Below are 21211 nucleotides of genomic sequence, written 5' to 3'. Positions count from 1 at the left end.
TGTGTTTATGTTTTTAACAGCATATCCACAAAAGAATTCAAGACAAAGTGGATAGAGTGACTCTCAACCAATTAGCCAGAAGGAAGATCCTACAAAAGAACATCTGAAATATAACCAAGCAGCATAAACAAACAACATAAAGGGTAACCCAAGAATATCAGGCTCAGGAGATCAAAGAGACTGCACCACTGAAACCCCCAGATCTCCGATAAAGAATCTCACACCACAAAGGAGGGAAGTCAAAGCAGACCACCCTCCCCCAATAAACAAACAAATAAATAAATAAAAACAAAAGGAATCCAACACTGTAAGACGCAAAAATAACCCCTCAATGAAGAGAAAAGAGGAATCCTCAGAAAGAGAGAAAGATGAAATAGACATAGCCCAAATGTCAGACATGGAATTCAAAACAATGGTGGTAAAGAAGCTCAATATACTTGACATCCTTAAAATCAACTATGACAACCTCCAAGGAAGTTACCAGCAGCTCCAAGAAAATTACAGAGAACTTGCCGAGAACTACACCAGCATAAAAAAAAGACAAAGAAACTGTTAACAAGAACCAGGAAGAACTGAAGAATTCAATCTCTGAACTGAAAAACACAGTAGAATCAGTCAAAAGCAGACTAAACAAAGCACAGGATCGGATTAGTGAGTTAGAAGATAATGTAGAGAAAAACTCCCAGACAATACAGCAAAATGAAAAAAAGATTGAAAAAATATGAACAAGATGTAAGGGAATTACAGGATAGCATGATAAGAAATAATATCAGGATCATAGGAATTAGAGAGGGAGAAGGAAAGTACCATGCAATTGAAAAACTGATAGGAGAAATAGTGACAGAAAATTTTCTGAACCTGATGAGAGAAAAAGTTATACAAGTTCAGGAAGCACAGAGAGTTCCAATGAAGAGGAACCCCCAAAAACCCACTCCAAGGCACATCATAATTAAAATGGCAACATTTCAAGACAAAGAGAGAATCCTAAAAGCAGCAAGAGAAAAACAGCAAATAACATACAAGGGAGCTCCGATAAGGCTATGAACTGATTTCTCAACAGAAACATTGCAATCCAGAAGGGAATGGTCAAAAATATTTCAAGCAATGAAAAACAAAGGCCTACAACCAAGAATACTCTACCCAGCAAGGCTCTCATTCAAAATAGAAGGTGAAATAAGGAGTTTCTCAGACAAAGGAAGACTGAAAGAATCATCTCCACCAAACCAGCATTACAAGAGATGCTAAAGGGAGTGTTCTAAGAAAAAAGAAGAAAAGAACAAGAGAGGAGAGGAACAGAGGTACAAAGGGCAATGAATAAATACACATCAATAATAACCTTAAATGTAAATGGATTAAATACTCCAATTAAAAGACATAGGGTAACGGAATGGATAAGAAAACAGGACCCACATATTTGCTGTCTACAAGAAACACACCTGAAAACAAAAGATTTACACAGACTGAAAGTAAAGGGATATAAAAAAAAAAGCCGGGGTAGCAGTCCTCATATCAGACAAAATGGATTTCAAAGCAAGGGTAATAAAAAGAGACAAAGAAGGACATTTCATAATACTTAAAGGAACAATCCATCAAGAAGATAAGACTTTGATAAACATATATGCACCCAAAATAGGAGCACCCAAATACATAAAGCAAATACTAGAAGACCACAAAAAGGATATCAACAACAACACACTCGTAGTAGGGGACTTCAACACTCCATTATCAACAATAGACAGATCATCAAAGCAAAGAAACACCAAGGATATACAGGAATTGAACAACACACTACACCGCATGGATCTAACTGATATATATAGAACTTTCCACCCCAAAGAAGCAAAATATACATTCTTTTCAAATGCACATGGGACATTTTCAAAGATAGACCACATGATAGGACACAAAACAAGCCTCAACAAATTTAAGAAAATTGAAATCATACCAAGCATCTTTTCAGATCACAATGCCTTGAAACTAGAAATCAACCTCAGAGAAAAAAATCAAAGACACCCAAACTCATGGAGATTGAATAACATGCTATTAAATAATGAATGGGTTAACAATGACATCAAAGAAGAAATCAAGAAATTTCTAGAAACTAATGATGATGAGCACACAACAGCTCAAAACCTGTGGGACACAGCAAAAGCAGTCTTGAGAGGGAAGTTCATAGCAATACAGGCATATCTGAAAAGGATATAAGAATCTCAAATAAAAACCCTAACCATAAAGCTACAAGAACTAGAACAACAACAACAAACAAAGCCTAGGGCAAGAAGAAGGAACGAAATCATCAAGATCAGAGCAGAACTAAATGACATAGAGACTAAACAAACAATCCAAAAGATCAACAAAAATAGGAGCTGGTTCTTCGAAAAAATAAATGAAATTGACAAGCCTCTAGCCAGTCTAATCAAGAAAAAAAGAGAGAAGAAACAAATAAACAAAATCAGAAATGAAAGAGGAGAAATCACGACTGATACCACAGAAATACAAATGATAGTTAGAAATTACTACAGACAACTGTATGACAAGAAATTTGACAATCTAGAACAAATGGACAAATTTCTAGAAACATACAACCTTCCAAAACTGAATCAAGAAGTGGAAAGTCTCAACAGACCAATAACAAAGAAGGAAATTGAAACAGTAATCCAAAATCTCCCTGCACACAAAAGCCCTGGACCGGATGGCTTCACAGGTGAATTCTACAAAACATTCAGGGAAGAACTAACTCCTATCCTCCTCAAACTGTTCCAAAAAATCCAAGAAGAGGGGGAAATCCCAAACTCTTTCTATGAAGCCAGTATTATCCTAATCCCCAAACCAGGTCAAGAGACAACAAAGAAAGAAAACTACAGGCCAATATCACTGATGAACATAGATGCTAAAATCCTCGATAAAATATTGGCAAACAGGATCCAGCAATACATCAAAAAGATCATACATCATGATCAAGTGGGCTTCATTCCAGGGATGCAAGGATGGTTTAATATTTGCAAATCAATAAATATAATACATCACCTAAACAGAATGAAAGACAAAAATCACATGATCATATCTATAGATGCAGAAAAAGCATTTGATAAAGTACAACACCCATTTATGATCAAAACACTCAGCAAAATGGGAATAGAGGGAGCATATCTTAACATAATTAAGGCTATATATGAGAAGCCTGAGGCCAACATCATACTCAATGGACAATAACTGAAAGCATTCCCCCTGAACTCAGGAACTAGACAAGGTTATCCACTCTCTCCACTCCTTTTCAACATAGTGTTGGAAGTCCTAGCCACAGCAATCAGACAAGAAAAAGAAATAAAAGGCATCCAAATTGGGAAAGTGGAAGTAAAACTTTCATTATATGCAGTTGACATGATAGTATACCTAGAAAATCCTATAAACTCCACTAAAAGACTACTCGATATAATAAGTGAATTTGGCAAAATCGCAGGGTACAAAATAAATATACAGAAATCTGAGGCATTTCTGTACACCAACAATAAAATAGCAGAGACAGAGACTAAAAAGAAAATACCATTTACTATAGCAACAAGAAAAATAAAGTACCTAGGAGTAAACTTAACCAAACATAAAAGACCTGTACTCTGAAAATTACATAACATTGAAGAAAGAAATTAAGGAAGATACAAATAAATGGAAGCAAATACCATGTTCTTGGATGGGAAGAATCAACATCATCAAAATGGCCATACTACCTAAAGCAATTTACAGATTCAATGCAATCCCTATTAAAATACCAATGACATATTTCACAGACCTAGAACAAATACTCCATAAATTCATATGGAACCAAAAAAGACCCCGAATAGCGAAAGCAATCTTGAGACAGAAGAACACAGCAGGAGGAATCACAACACCAGATATCAAACAATACTACAAAGCCACTGTAATCAAAACAGTCTGGTACTGGCATAAGAACAGATACATAGATCAGTGGAACAGAATAGAGAGCCCAGAAATAAACCCAGGCCTCTACAGTCAACTAATATTTGATAAAGGAGGAAGGAACATAAAATGGAGTGAGAAGAGCCTCTTTAACAAATGGTGCTGGGAGAACTGGATAGGGACCTGCAAAAAAATGAAACTAGACCACCAACTTACACCACACACGAGAATAAACTCAAGATGGATCAAAGACTTAAATGTAAGCCGTGACACCATAAAAGTTCTAGAGGAAAACATAGGCAAGAAAATATCAGATATCTCATGTAACAATTTCTTCACGGATACATCTCCTAAAGCAAGAGAAATAAAGGAAAAAATAAATAAATGGGATTACATCAAACTAAAGAGTTTCTGCTCAGCAAAAGAAAACATCAGCAAGATGAAAAGGAAACCAACCATACGGGAAAACATATTTGCCAATGACATCACAGACAGGGGACTGATTTCCAAAATATATAAAGAGCTGATACGACTCAACATCAAGAAAACAGACAACCCAATTAAAAAATGGGCAAGGGACCTGAACAAACACTTCTCCGAAGAGGACATACAGAAGGTCCATAGACACACGAAAAAATGCTCAACATCATTAGCCATCAGGGAGATGCAAATAAAAACCACAATGAGATACCATTTTACACCAGTCAGAATGGCCATCATCAACAGATCAACAAACAACAAGCGCTGGCGAGGATGTGGAGAAACGGAAACCCTACTGCACTGTTGGTGGGAATGCAGACTGGTGCAGCCACTATGGAGAACAGTATGGAATTACCTTAAAAGATTAAAAATGGAACTGCCTTTTGAAACAGCAACTCCACTACTAGGAATATACCCAAAGAATCTTGAAACACCAATTCAAAAGAACTTATGCACCCCTATGTTATTGCAGCACTGTTTACAATAGCTAAGTGCTGGAAACAACCTAAGTGCCCATCAAAAAACTGTGGTACATTTACGCAATGGAATACTATGTAGCAGAAAGAAAGAAGGAACTCCTGCCATTTGCAACAACATGGATGGAACTAGAGAGAATTATGCTTAGTGAAATAAGCCAGGCAAAGAAAGAAAAATACCATATGATACCACCTAATACAAGAAACTAAAGAACAACACAAACAAAGGAACTAAATAGAACAAAGAGCAGAATAGCAGTAAATAGCGGGGAGGGGAGAGGGAGAGAAGGGGGATAAGTAAGGGAAGGGTTTAGTCAAAGAACCTGTATAAATGACTCATGGACATGGACAAGGGGGAGGGATATGATTGCGGGAGAGGGGGTGGGTTGGGTGGGGGAGAGAAATTGGGGGGAAAGGCAACAACTGTAATTGAAAAACCAAAAATAAAAAAAAATTTAAAAAATGAGAAGTAAAAAAAAAAATTGAGTAGCATTGCATAATAAAACTATCATTTGCATCTACTTATTTATATAAACACGTTTTCTCAGTGTTTAAATACACAAGAACAAAGTAGAAATAGAGTTGATGCTTTACCATGACAAATTCTAAATTTAAGTAATACTAATGGAAACTCAAATTGGGAATAAAAAACAGCTCTAATCATCTTATTTAGATATGTTTCTAATAAAATTTTACAATTTGTATAATTTTGCTTCAGATTTTGTAAGAATATAATATTGCTTTGATCAATTGTATATCAGTAAATTACAATAATAACTCAATCCAGAGAAGATTTTTAACTTTTACACCTTTATGTTCACAAGAGAAAATTAATTTTTGTATTTACAAATTTTGATATATACATGTTTGATAGCTTAATCAATGGAAGACTTTCAAGCATATAAATATATAATATTTAGATAAAATTCCATGAGGAGAACTGAAATAAGAAAACAAGTCTAAAAATAAGAAAAATATAAAATGTCTGTTAAAAAAGTATTTTTCTTGAAGCATTTTTTAAACGATGACAGTAGGATTCAAATCATTATGGTATATAGATTTCACTGAATGTATTTAAAAGAGTAATGTTACTTGTTTACTTTAGAATGGAAATATTTAAAATATGCCAAAAAATGACATCCTTTACAATTGTTTAACTTTATGATGAAAATATTTTGGGTTGGGTACTTAAAAAGTAATGCAAATTTTTATTTTAGAGCATTTTTTTAAAAATCATTTAAGAATTATTGCCTTAAGGCAGCAAACTGTTAATCTTCAACAGGGATCATCTGAGGAACTCAGATGGAACTATGAATTAAATTCCAATTAAAACCCAGACTTTGCTTATTCTGTAAACACCTCAACAAAAAACATTTTTGTTCTTGTTTGGCATTTGCTCTTTCTTCTCCAGCTGGGATCCAAACATACAGAAATGAGTAATAATGGGAAAAGATTATACAATCTTGAATGACTTATTTAAAGACCTTTATAAACTTTCAGTTTAGACTTGTTTTAGAAAAGACTCATTGGATGAATTCTGGTTTGTTTAGCAAATGGGAATTACAGCACAATAAAAAGAGGACACAGAAATAGTGCAAAAACATCGCTATGGGCCTTTTTCTACAAAAACCATTTCACTGCATTTGTAATATTAGGAAACATAAAGAGAAACACATTTTAAAATGTTGATATTTCATTGAGTCTTTAGCCACATAATTATAACATTTTTTTTTTGCCTTTATCTAAAATACATTTTCTCTGTGGATTCTTTCCTTGGCAGGCATTTATGCACAGATAATGAACAAAATCAACTCTTAAACCTTAATGAGACCTATTATACTTTTTTTCCAAACTCCATAACTTTATTTTACATGATTTATGACTGCTGGGCAATTAGTTCAAGGCTAATCCATTTTCTACTTCCTGTACAGCATTGAAAATTTAGTTAACATTGGCAAAGGTCTACTTGTTATAACATTAAAATGTTGTATCCCTCCCTATACAATCTCTCTCACCGCTTTTCCATTTCAGCTACCCTGGAAGACTACCTCTTCTTAAATAGCCACCAATTGTAGGGGCACATTCTTCCCCTTGATATGCAACCTTGCCTGTAGACATACGTAGAAAATCACCTCTGGCTGACTTTGAGTAGTGCAGGTCTCCTTAATCTCCATACTCTGTCCCAGTATTCTGGGTGATGGAACATCTTACGGTCTTTATTATTTGTATCTAGAGCAACAAAAATTTGCTTGATGGAATTATAAACATCCAAAAGGATGTCTATGTACAAGGAATGCAAATTATTATATACTCTTTCGGGTAATTTCTGTTTCAAGGTCTGTGTAAAGCATATGAGAGATTGCACATTAAAAGAACAAGCTCAGCAAGAAAAAGAATCTCCTTTTCTGAATCTATTTATCCCCAACTTCCCATGTATCTTTGACATTTCAAAAAAGAAACCTCAATATAATTTTCAACTCACCTTTGTCATTTATATCTTCAGTACAACTGCAAAACATATACTAGCAGTGTTCTTCCAAGTTATCAATAAAGATATTGAATAGAACTGGCTATAAAACAAATCCCATGTGTTGCATCCAGTATAAAAAAAATGTATGTGGGCAGAGACCTGTCTAGCTCATTCTGTGCCAAATCTCCAGAGCCAAGTACAGTGCCTGACACATAGTAAGTACTTAATAAATAGCAAATAAATAAAAAATGAAAAAATAAATGGCTCTCTATATGGACAGAAATAATATATTGATATCCTCTGATCATTATTTAGATATGATCATCTAACCAATAAATTTACCTCCTAAAGCTATAATAATTGGGAACATAATATTTTATATCTTTCTTGAGAATAATTTGCAGGCTCTGGAGATTACGTGCATCCACTACAAACTAATTATGTAACTTTGGACAAATACTTTGAGTTCTCTACATTTGATCCCGCATCAATCGGAGTAACAGCACCACTCTCACAGGCTTATTGGGAGATGATGCACATAAAACACTAAACTAAACTAAAGCATTTGATAAAACTGAGCTATCACTTTTCCTACGGCATGTTACTTTCATATTTAAGGTTAATTCAAAGGTATGAAGATATAAATGTTACCAAAATTATTATCTCAATTTTTACAGGTACATATATAATCACCCCTCTGCCATCCAGAAAATCATTTCATCTGAACAGCTTGTACTCTGTGATGGAAGCAGAATGTAAAAATGTTGGTGCATGTTAGTATCAAAGTTGTAAATAACCAGACCAGTCACAGTATAATTAAAGAAGGACTTTAGGTTTCTTTGGTGAAACAAAAGCAGGTATAAAAAGTTACAAAGATTTTAGATTTTCATTCACAAAAAAACACAATCATTCACATTTTACACTATACATGGTATAATATAAATACAGGAATGTATTATGTGCATTGTAATGAAAGAGGAAAAATGAAAACCTAATAGGTCAACACAGTATTGTTCTGTGCTCTAGAATACTCAGCGGTGGATTACAGTTAACGCAGCAGCTACGGGAGCTTGCTCAAGGACAGTGTGAATGATTGTTGCTACCACAGTCACTTCTAAGCCAAAGGAGGTTTTGCGGAAAAGAATTACTGTTGGGGCTGCTCTTTTGCTGTTTGCATTTCATATGTTGTCTACTTTTCTCAAGATCATTCTAACTGAAATTAGGGAAAGACTCCTAAATGCCTTCTTTCCATTACAGATTTTTATTTAAACATTAAATTAAGTGGATAATAATTCAAAGTCATCTTCGGCAGTCACTTTATTCAAATAAGGAGGGAAAAAAAAACAAGTGGTAAGAGACAGGAAGACATTTTAACACGTACACCTAACTATTTCTATATATATGCTTCTTGCTTAGAATGGGCGAACGCCATTTGCTGAAAGCTATATACTTTTCCACTCTCTTTGTAATAAACACTTAATGCATTCTATCCATCACATTATTTAATCAGGGACGAAGTATCTACGAGTATATGGTTCCAAACTGTGTGAGAGAAGTACAAAGGCTAACACTGAAAAATAGCTAGCATACTATGTCTATTTCAGGTTTGGGGAAAATAACATCCAATAAATTAAATCAGTATGGCTTACTTCATTTATTTATGTATGCTTCACAGCTGCAGCATTCATACATGAACATTCAAAACTTTATAAAAGATTAAAATGGTTATATATACAAAAATTTTTTTCTTTGAATGTGTGTTGTTTTAACAATCCCCCACCCTCCAGAGCCCTAGGTCCATATCCATTTGAAACATGTTGATCTGGAACCTTGCAAGTTAGTGTTAAGAAAGCCATTAAAAAGTAGACCTGGTTGAGTTAATAATTAGCACTTTGACCCCCCCAAAATACTCCTGGTCATAGAAAAGTCCTCCATTCAGGCCTTTCTTGCAAGTGAAGAAAAAAGAATGCAGCAAAGAAGAGTTCCACATTGTAGTCCCTCATTCCATCAGGATCCCATTAGCCGGGTTTCAGCCTCACATGCGAGCCTACTGCACCTAGAGCTGAGCGAGTGCAGTGTGACCTACAAGACTTTGTGTTTGTTAGTTGTCCAGGAATAGCTGTCCTCAGTCTTGCTGATAGTCAAAGGGCAAGTGAAACCATTTCCAGCCTAAACAAACTACCAAGAGCTGCCAAACCAATGATTAAAGACCTCTAATGCTCCATCATCATCATTAAATAGGCCAGAACTCAGTGTGACATTTTATTTTATATACAGGATTAAAATCAACATTAAATCATCTTATTTACATTGCCATTGGTGCGGAAATGGAGCTTTTTAAATAGTACAGTAGGCTGGTATACATTATAAAATGATTTGCACTGGAGGCAACTAGAAACTCAAGAAATCAGATAGGCTGCAAATGGTTACTCTCTGCCCTCATTTTCTTTCATCTTGTTTGCTTTCTTTTTAAATGCCAATGCTTTCATTTAAAGTGTTTTGGGAGCGCAGCAACCCACAATGACTGGACAGCGGTCCAAACATCCAGACCAACTGATAATACTTCTTGAGGTGATAGGAAAGGCACAGGAAGTTAGGACTTTGGCTGAAATGATGAAAACACGTGTTCGCCATTTTAGGGATCAGCGCCTTGACTCCTGCCACCTCCGGCTCCAACGGTGATCATGTTTTGATGCATTTATTGAATTGTCCTTTGATGAGGAGGAATTTTTTAAGTATTTCTTAGAATAAGTCCTTTGGTATGCAGATGCTACATGGAAGGAAAGAAAGGAAAGAAAGAAAGAAAACACAACAATATTACTTGCTCCATACCCTAAACTACCAATACCGCAGCTGTAAAATGTAGGTGTCTAGTAGTTGTTATAGCACGGTTGTCCATTCTTTCTAAAAGACCACTTACGGTTCATGCAGGTAATTTTAGGCATAGCCCATCTTCCATTTCCTAGGCAACGAATAGTTGGAAGGTGGCGTTGAATGAAACCATCTTTGCAGTGATATCTAATGAGGGAGTTGATTTCATAACGAGGTTTCATCTTTCCAAAGGTCTTGGCATTTTCTACAACAGGGGGCTGGCCGCAAGAAACTAAAGGAAAGTAAATTAAGTTATTTCCAAATAATTTAAATATTTCTATCATTATGAGTCACTTTTTATCTCTTTCACTCTTTATGTTCCCAATCAAGGACCTTCATCAAAAGTAATCACTTAAAATTAACAAAGTAAATATTTTCAAAAAGAAAACAACTATATTGAGGCTCTGGGCCTAGTTTAAATCTCAAATTATGTCATCTTGAATGGCATCTTATTTAAAAGCCATCGGTTAAATGGTCACTTTTCTAAAACAAAAATTCCAAATTAAGAAGCACCTGTCTCATGTGGCCTGGTGGTATTGTCTTCATCACTATCCCAAAGTTCTTATTTATTTCCTACTTCACTTGGAACAATAATGACATGTAACAATTAACTATCACTGTTTCCTCTCTGAAAAAAACTTAAAATCTATAACATCATGGTTTCAAAATATGAGCAAAGCATGTCTAAAATATGGACTCTTAAATATTAGTAAAATATCTCTGGTTCTATTTAAGTTTATTTACTCTGTTTTGTCTTGTCTATGAAGATGGGGGAAAGTTGACGTAGTATTCATGCTGTTTTGTAATTACCTTAAAAATATAAATTTCAATTCTTCAGAAGGGTAATGAAGGTAAATCTTGGAATATTTAACTATAATTTTTAATTTACAATGAAAAATTATAAATTTCAGCAAACTTAGCAAGAATAAGTAATAAAAAAGAAATAAAAGTAAAGTAAACCTTGTATTTTAAAATTCAAGATGAGCAGATTAATTCAACTGAATTTGAACTTACAATTTTATTCAACATTAGTGTACTTGTTTTAAATGGTATATTTAAAAAATCAAATTTTAGTAAGTGACTGTGTTTTGCTATATACCTTTTATAACTTTTATAATAATATAATTTCCCTAAATAACATTTTCTATCCAATTTCTAAGAATTCTGATGCCACAAGGCCGATAACAAGAACATGCTATATTCTCCCATAAAGAATGCAATTCTTCAATGAGAGGATGATTACCAGGAACCTCGGTACCAAGATGTTTGGATGTCAACATCCTAATATTAAATATTTACAAATATTACATTTATTTACATATTCATAAAGCTGTTTGCAACCATGTTCTTTTGCAATGACAAATTTGGGTTTAACTTATATATTTATTTTCTCAAATTTATTTCTGCTTGACAAAACAGCTTGGGACATATTGACCCACAGTAAACAATGTTGTCCTTAAGAAAACACATTCTAAACACTTTTTTTCATTAATGTAAGAACTATCACTCAGACAGACATAACCTATAAATAGATTATAAAGTCATACTATATATGATGAATAAATTAGAAGTATTTGTGCATGCATTTGATTTTCACAAATTCCTAAAGCAGAGATTTCTATAATAATATATTATTTTAATTAATAAAATACACAATGTATGTGGTTCAATGATAACTCCAATTTGGATACCTGTATTTCTTATATTGTACTATGAAAAGCCTATACCAAGGTCCAGATACTAGCTAGTATCAGATAGAATGAGACAAAACTGACACAGAAGATTAAAAATTATGAATTAGTTCATTATACTTAATTCTGTGCTATGTTGACACATTAGAGGTTGTCTTTATAATTGTGAGGAAAACAATGTACAGATTTCTTCTAAAACTAGTTACATATGAAGAAAATAAAGCTAAAATAGTTCGGTGAGTGTGATACTGGCAAGGACAGGCAAATAGACCGGAAGTAGATCCAGACATATATGTTTGATATTCGACAGAAGCAACATGGCAAAGCAGTGAGGAAAAGTAGCTTTTCACTTGGACAATTGGGTATTTTTATGGAAAAAATTTACTTGGTTCCTTACCTTGTAGAATGAATGGAAAGTCAGTTCTAGATGGTTTAAATATATAAACATAAAAGGCAAAACTATAAAACATTTAGAACACAATATAGAAAATCTTTATGATTTTAGGGTAGTAAAGATTTCTTGAGGTAAAAAAAATAGTTTAAATCATAAAGGAAAATGTAACAAATTGAAGAATTCTGTTCATACAAAAAATGCCATAGGCTAAGAGTAAAAACAAGCTACAACCTGGGAGAAGGTATTTGCAAAATATCTAATTGTCAAGGGACTAGTAATCATAATATTAAAATAACTCATAAAAATCAATATAGAAAAAAAAGCAACCAATTTTTAAAAAATAAACAAAAGACATGAACAGAAATTTTACAAAAGAAAAGCCATGAATGACCTATAAGGGAAAGTATTCAAGAAAATGCAGATTAAATCACAAGAGATAACATTTTATACCCACCAGATTGGCAAAAATGTCAAAGTCCAAAAATACCAAATGTTGATGAAGATGTGGAGTAACAGGACCTTTCACACGTGGCTGGTGGGAGTGCACACTGGTACAACCACTTTAGAAATAATTTGGCATTTTCTAGTAAATTGGATGATACATATATCCTATGACTCAGAACTTCACTCCTGGAAAAAAACCCTACCAGGAACAAGTTCAAGAGTGTCCACAGAAATATTGTTTACAATAACAAAGCTTAATATAACCCAAATGTCCACTGACAGGAGAATTGATAAATAAAGTGTTACTTAATCATACAATGAAATACTGTACAGCAGCAAAAATGAAGAAACAGCTACAGGCATCAACATGGATAAATCTCACAAACAATGCCAAACAAATAAAAGCAAGGCACAAAGTACATACAGTATGACTCCACTTATATAAAGTTTTAAAATGTGCAAAACTAAATAGTTTGTTGTTTACAGATACAGAAGTATATGATAATACTAAAGAGAAAAGTAAGAAACTAAATCGTTATCTATGATTGGAATTGGGAAGTAAATAGATAGGACTAGAAGGAATCTACAGGATGTTCCAGAGAACTGTGAATAGTATGCACTGAGGTGTTCTTTTAAATGTGTGTGTGTGTGTGTACACATACACATACATATATATGTATAATATATATGTATATATAAATATATATAATATATACATAGTCTTTTGTGTATATTATAGTCCTTATTTACAGGTATTTAATTAAAAGTAAAACTATTTAGGTCTTACGTAGTTTTAAGATGTCTAAAGTATCTGAAAGAAGAAATGAGAACTATTTTTTTTTTTGAGAGAGAGAGAGAGAGATGGGGGAAGGGAGGAAGAAAGGGAGAGAAAATAGATTGGTTGCCTTCCTTACTGCATTCCATATATGACTGGACTGGAGACAAAACACACAATCCAGGCCTGTGCCCTTACTAGGAATCGAACTGGTGACCTTTCAGTTTGTAGGACAGCGCCCAACAAACTGAGCCACGCGAGCCATAGCAGAAATGAGTATCTTTTTTGAAAGTCTACTTTTAGAAAGTTCATATAATTCCCCAGATTACTGATTAAGAAAGAGTTAAATCTACACAAATAAAAATAAGGCAATAGGAAGAAAAAAATAGGATCATTTTGTTTTGTTTTATTTTTTCTCCATTAATGAGATAGCGGCAACATTTTGTAAATCTTTTTCCCCATTGGGAAATGTAAATTGTGATGCTGGTTTTGTGAATCCCATTTAGCTATAGGGCAGTGGTTTTCAAACCTGGGGTAGTTTTTTTCTTCTCCCTCCCTCCATAAGAACAGTTGACAATTTCTAGAGTCATTTTTAGTTGTCACAAAGCAGAGAGGGATGTGGAGTGGAGGAGAGTGCTAGTGGCCTTCAGTGATTTAGAGGGCAAAAATGGTGCTAAACATTCTGCAATGCCCAGGACAGCCCCTCACAACTAGACTTATCTGGTCCAAAATGTCAACAGCGCTGGTGTTGAGAAACCCTGCTACAGGAAATATAAGACTGTTTGGATCACAAAATGAAAAGCACGACTCCAAGGACCATTTGGAGATTGAGAATGCAAACATGACATGTGGATAAAGACAAGCAGTTCATTACAGACTTCTTACATTAGGAACAGGGAAAACAGACACTTCGTTGCATTTTCACAAGCCCCGTTGCTGATGTGCTGAAGTGATGCATGTAGTCAGGAAAGCGGCTCACGCAGAAAGGACATTCACAATAAATTCTACTTTAGATCAGAGAAGAGCCAAGTAGTCACAAATGATGGTTGTGTTTTAGCTGAGATTTGTGTATCTTAGTGTTCTCTTTATTCTAATAGTGTGTTTCATTATTGCTGTTTCCTAAAATATTTGTAGAGTATGAATTTATAGTTGTATTATTTTTATATTCAAAAACAAATCAACTGGATTTTACATTTTGCATTTGTACTTCATACTCTTACTTGAGGTGGATAAAAGTGTACGCCTAGAGACTAAATATCCATGCTTTAGTACCATTATCCATTGCAAACAGGATAAAAAGTGTTTATGGGATTCCTATTTGTTTAATGAAGAAGTATATACAGTGTGCATTAGAAATTTAAACATATTATATTGGTCAATAATAAACACAACACTTCTAAAAAATCACCTTTCTTCGTTTTATCTGTTTAATGTAAGCTAAGCAATTCTCCTCATTATGAAACTTATATTACAACTGTTTTTATTTGATTACATCTTGAAGGCATTCAACTATAGATGTAGGGATGGCTTCTTTATTCCACGATTTATAAGGATACAATAAGTTTCTAAAGAAATGATTAAAAATCTCAAAGCCCACAGAGACCAGGCAGTTAAAAAGAGGGAGAACTGAATAAGGATGCACTGACCTGCAGTGAGGGCAGTGGTTTCTGCCCCAATGCTTCAAACCACAGACACAGGGTAACAGCTGTTCTTTTTTTTTTTTTTTTTTTAAGTAGAAAATCCAGAATATCTTACGATATATCACAATTTTGAAATATTGACAACCAATTTTTTTAATGCTTTCTTCATCAAATAATCAGATCTTTAGGCCCTTGGGCTGCTGTTACTGTTGTTGTTTGTTTGTTTTTTAAGATACTTGGAAGTAGTTTTTCTACATAAAATACTACATTGTTATCTTGAGCACCTGAAATGTATGGTGAAAACAAACTTTTCAATTGTATTGCAGGAGCGAAATATTCCAGAGCAATGAGAGATGATGTACATCACATATCCAGTGTGAGTCTTAAAGAATGAAGCTTGGTCTTCCTGAGCTGACTTGACAATGAACATGCAGATTAACTATACATGATTAATGGAGTAATTATTACCTGTTCCTTTCTTGCAAGTATAGGTGAGATGGTAATTGCAGGGAACATCATTCCACTGGCCGTTCTCATGCCAAATGATGACCACGCAATCTTCTCCAGCAGAAAAGAAGCTGTCTGGCTGGTTGGGCCTCCAGTTCTCATATTGCTGCAAAAATGGAGGGATAGTCAAAGAGCAGCATATTATAAGCATGACAGTGGTATTAAATCACAATCAAATTAGAATGAACTAATTAGTTTCTGTTTAACCATCTGGCTGGAATGATTTTGGTGGTAAAAAAAAAAAGACTTTTATAGTCTGAATGGACAATATATGTATCTGAAAGCCTCTCTTCAACATGTGTTTTTTCTTTGGCAATGAGATATATCTGAGAAATTTTATTCTACAATTCTAAATACATAATCAGTGCTCAATTTAATAAACTAATCATATTATTATTATTAATTATGACAGCATTAATGGAATTAGAAAAGAAAAAAGATCCATAATCTTATCACTCCAATCCATCCTGTTTTCCTCCAGCCCTATGTGCACATAATTTATACAGTTGTAATTATAGTACAATCAAATTTGTATTCTTTGTTTTCTACATTATCACTATAAAGTATTTGTTTTATTTAATGTGATTTTTTTATCTAAATTCATTTATTTGGTTAAAAAATTGAGATATTTGCTATATTTATTTTATATATTTACCTACCATACCTGTACACATCACTTTATATTCAATCCTTCTGGGTTAGTCTGTTTTAAATGTGATCTTATGTGCACCACACAGCTGAGTTTTGCTTTAAGATCTAATCTGGAAGTTCTTTTCTCTTAATAGGAACATTTATACATATTGATATAAAAGATAAGCTTTTAAAATATATCTTACTATAATTATGTTTGGTTTTTTTGTATAATGTATGTTCAGATAATTGAAAAGCATTTTATTGATTTGAAGTTTTTCTACTGATTAACTTTATATCTCTACCTTAAGCTGTCATCTCTTGACTCCCCACTCTGACCAATGATATATAACTGGATATATCTTCCGTCTTCCCTCATTATGATACAAAATACATAATACATGGTCTGTATTATTCAACATCTACAATGAATAAAGCCCTCTTCTAGGTACTTGTTATGTATTATCTCTTACAACAATATAACAGGATTGGGAGTAAATTATACCTTAGAGATAAGCAACCATTGGTTTATGTTCAGTTTTTTGTTACTTTAAAATACTCCATAACAAACAATAATTATAAGTAAAACACAGCCCCTATTCCTATTCAAAAATAACAAACATTATGAGATGAAAATAATATTGAACTATAAATAAGAATTCGCTTTCCTAGTCTTGGGTCTCCTAACTAGAATGTGATATGGGACAACTTTTTTTTGTTCAATGTCTTACTCGTTTAACTTGAGTATCACTTTCCCACTGTGGCTTTACACCAAATCTAATGCTAACAAGACAGTTTTAACAAACTTCCTCCATATGGTAGAAATACAGATTCAGAATTATGTAACAAGGGCTCACATGACTATCTTGTCTGGGCCTACAAATCTTTCCTTAAATAAAATTTAGTCTATGATTTGAAACAATGAGTTAAGAGATTTTATTTGAGAAAGTTAAGGTCAGAGAAGAAAAAACTACATCTAAGAATTAAGGCAATTGTTCTCCATTCAGAGAACAACAACAACAAAATGGTGCTACTATTTAGTCCCAGTAGCACCATAGCTATGTTTATGTCATTTAGAAATGTATACCAGATATACTAGAGAATATCTACAATTTTTTTTCTTCTTCTGGTTTTCAAAACTTTAAAATATGGTGAAAAGCTAAGTCTCTGATAAAATAATTAATAAGAAGACTGAACTTCGAAAACATCAGGATTAAGAGGTCTACTTTTCCTAAAGCTTTGCTTTAAAGTTTTCAATCATGAGGAAATTAGGATAGGACACTAGAGATCTTGACTTCCTTCCTTCCTTCCTTCCTTCCTTCCTTCCTTCCTTCCTTCCTTCCTTCCTTCCTTCCTTCCTTCCTTTCTTTCTTTCTTTCTCCCTTTCTTTCTTTCTTTCTCTCTTTCTTTCTCCCTTTCTTTCTCTCTTTCTTTCTCTCTTTCTTTCTCTCTTTCTTTCTTTCTTTCTTTCTTTCTTTCTTTCTTCTCTCTTTCTTTCTCTTTCTCTCTTTCTTTCTCTCTTTCTTTCTCTCTTTCTTTCTCTCTTTCTTTCTCCCCTTTCTTTCTTTCTTTCTTTCTTTCTTTCTCCTTTCTTTCTCCCTTTCTTTCTCTCTTTCTTTCTCTCTTTCTTTCTCTCTTTCTTTCTCCCTTTCTTTCTTTCTTTCTTTCTTTCTTTCTTTCTCCCCCTTTCTCTTTCTTTCTTTCTTCTTCTTCCTTTCTTCTCTTTCTTTCTTTCTTTCTTTCTTTCTTTCTCCCTTTCTTTCTTTTTTTAAAAGGGGTCTTTGAAGAGCAATAAAACTGCAAAGAACCAAGAGAAGCTTAATGTAGTTTTTTTGTTGTTGTTATTTGTTTGTTGTTTTTGCCAAAACAAAGAATGAAGGTTGTTTTTATTTTTCTGGTGGAAAACCAAATCCAGAAATTAGACAGATTTACATCCAACTCTAGTAGACTGAATCATATCACTGAGTACCACCAGGAGGCCCTGGAGAGGAAGCTCAGAAAATACACTCCCTCAAGTACTCTTTGACTAGCAGGTATCCCTTGGACTAGGAACTGACCTTTGCTCTGAATTAGCTTTCTAATTACTTCTCCATTTTCCTTTTCTATGCTTACTTCCCTTCCCTTATTATCTTTCACATTACACTTCTTTAATAGATAATAGACAAGGAAATGGAGCAAGAAAGCAGAGATAAAAAAGTCATATTCAGTCCCTTGCTAATGTACAACTAATTTGTCTTTAACAGATGAATAAAGGTAGGATGAAAATAATAGCCCTGACTGGTGTGGCTCAGTGGATTGAGCGCTGGCCTGGGAACCAAAGGGCCACTGGTTCAATTCCCAGTCAGGGCACACATCTGGGTTACAGGCCAGGTCCTCAGCTGGGGATGTGCAAGAGGTAACCACACATGTTTCTCTTTCGCTCTTCCATCCTCCCTTCCCCTATCTCTAAAACTAACTAAATAAAATCTTTAAAAATATAAACAAAAATAGAAATGTCTTAAAAATAACAAAAATCTACATTTAATACATTTTATGGTGAAAGATTCCAGAGTTCCTCAAATACTTAATTTGAATTTTGGAGCTCAATACTTTCTGGCTTACTTTTTAACTAACCCTCTTACAAGAAACCGGGAAATGTCCTCAAAAGCAGAAAATTTCCAGCATCCCAAAAGTAGGTGCAAACTCTGCAATGCTTGCCCTTCTTTGTTTCAAGCCACATTTTTTGGCTTTTTTTTTTTTTTTTTCAAAACACTTATCACCTAACGTCCCATATGATTTACTTATTTATTTATTTTTTTTCTTCCTAGTAGAATGTAATTTCACTGAGGACAGGAATTTGGGGTTCTTTTCTTTAATACTATATCCTCAGTGCCAGAAACTATGATGAACACATACTGTGGTTGTTTAATAAATACTCCGACATTTAGAACTAATGAACCACAGAGTGTGTTGCATCCTCCCCTAACCACACCCACCCCTAATCGACGATGTTGCTTGCTACTAACAAATAATAGAAGAGACAAGCAACCATAACTTTCCTGGAAAACATCTGGCAATACATATCAAGAGTCTCAAAAAATTCCTGCCCTTGGACCCCATAATTCTTCTAAAATTCGACCCTAAAAAATAATTACAGATGTGAACAATGTTTTACCTAAATTACTATTTATATTAGCAATAAATGGAAAACTACCTACAGAGTGAACAAATGTTTAATAAATTATGGTATAGCCAGACAAATACAATATTGCATAACCATCCTGTCTTTGAAGGATATATAAGGGGATGGGTAATACTAAAGTGTTAAGTTAAAATTAAAAAATAAAATACTAAAAACTTACAATGATCCAAATTTTACACTTACTCTCAGATGCAGCTCTGCTTATGTGCGTGTTTGTAAAAGAGCAAAAGGAAATGCAGAGTTTATATTTGACCGATAAGAGATTGTAATTATATTTTATTCTATGTATTCTTACGTATTTTCCAACTTTCTTAGGGTGAGCATAAATTATTTTTCTAATCATTAAAAATGAACATTGTAAGAAGATCTATGAAACTATCAGAAAGGACTTACAGATTTCTTAGCTAACCCTTTTTAAATCTAACCTCAACAAATATCACTTCAAGTTATAGTCATTTGACTGTCCTGTATTTTACAGCTGATATTTCCTTCTGATCTGAACAACAACCATCTCATTTTCACACTGAAATGAGATTCAGATCCCTGCCACTGAAGAGACTCTCAGGGTGTAAACTGCCCAGACACAGACTTTTGGTAAAAGATTTAATTGTTTTGGGTGGGAATTAGATTTGGCTTGTAATGATTTAAAATGTGTGTTCTGTGTTGTTGCTTGGCAGAGCTTTGGCTTAATGGTGCAGGACGAAATTTTATGTCTGTGGTTTTTACAAGAATGTCTGATACCCACAAACATGTCACACTATTACCTCATATCTGATAGCTCCATTGCATGGATTTATTTTGGCTAGAATGATTTGGTTCTGCTCCATGTTAATTGCCAAACTGAGTTAGCAAAGGGAACTCCAGTTTTCTGAACAACTCTCTTTGTTTCCTCATAAATGCTTTACAGCCTTACTTAACATCATTTGCAGAGAGAAATAGTATAGAAAAATAAATCTTTGACTTTAGGTTTAATAATGTTTTTTTTTTTTTTTTCACTATAGTTAAATGTGAGGAAGTGATCTCTCCCCAGGAAACCAGTTCTGAGTTATCAGAATGTAATAGAGCCTCTTTAACACACACTGTGTTTCATACACACAGAAATATAGATTTTTGAAATGGGCAGAGAAATAGTCACCACTTTTATATGGATTTTTCTCTCTTCATTTGGGGTTATAAATGTACATCCTGGGTGATCTAGACTTGGTTAACCCTCTTCTAGGGCTGGATGGAGAAACTAAGAATTATTCCAGAAAGCTAATATGGCTTGTGGAGAATTCATTTGAACTCCACTGGAAAAAAAAAAAAAGTTTATTAGACTTCCACATGTTTGTCTCTGTCTCAGAGACTCATGTTTCCCACCACAAACCACAATTTCTTGTTACCTTCCCCAGAGACCAGAATTAAATCAATTCCGCACCTGAAAAGAGAACCTTAAGTTACTTTACTTTGAATTTCTATTTTCTTCTGAAGGCAGAGAAAATTATGATAAAACTCCAATATTGATGTAGAGGAAAAGCTAGCTGAGATGGAACATTTTCTACATGTTCTATAACAAACTTGCATTTTATTGAGATAATTGTTTTATACCTAGTATAAAACTGCTTAATGCTATACATTATATGATAAAATTATTTTTAGAGTTCCAATTAAATGATTACCATTCTATTTGTAAATATATATTATATATATGTTATATATATTATATACATTATATATGTTATATATACATATTATATA

The 21211-nt window shown here is 33.7% G+C and overlaps 1 protein-coding gene across 3 annotated transcripts in view; it reads right to left on the bottom strand.

The window, feature by feature from the left end:
- Positions 1–8273: 8273 nt before the first annotated feature.
- The window catches only part of VCAN (versican), a 96989-nt gene continuing 84051 nt past the window's right edge, over positions 8274–21211 (bottom strand). For all 3 annotated transcript variants that reach the window (XM_090276450.1, XM_090276448.1, XM_090276449.1), the window contains 3 exons: positions 15625–15769; positions 10262–10444; positions 8274–10111 (listed from right to left, as the gene is read on the bottom strand). In XM_090276450.1, the coding sequence (XP_090132576.1) occupies positions 9984–10111; positions 10262–10444; positions 15625–15769 (456 nt within the window). In that variant the 3' untranslated portion in view covers positions 8274–9983. The remainder of the gene's footprint in view (positions 10112–10261; positions 10445–15624; positions 15770–21211) is intronic.

The sequence above is a fragment of the Furipterus horrens genome, unplaced genomic scaffold (assembly GCF_987537825.1).
Source record: "Furipterus horrens unplaced genomic scaffold, mFurHor1.1.pri manual_scaffold_5, whole genome shotgun sequence".
Classification (NCBI taxonomy): Eukaryota; Metazoa; Chordata; class Mammalia; order Chiroptera; family Furipteridae; genus Furipterus; species Furipterus horrens.
This window is presented reverse-complemented; position numbering and strand designations above follow the sequence as displayed.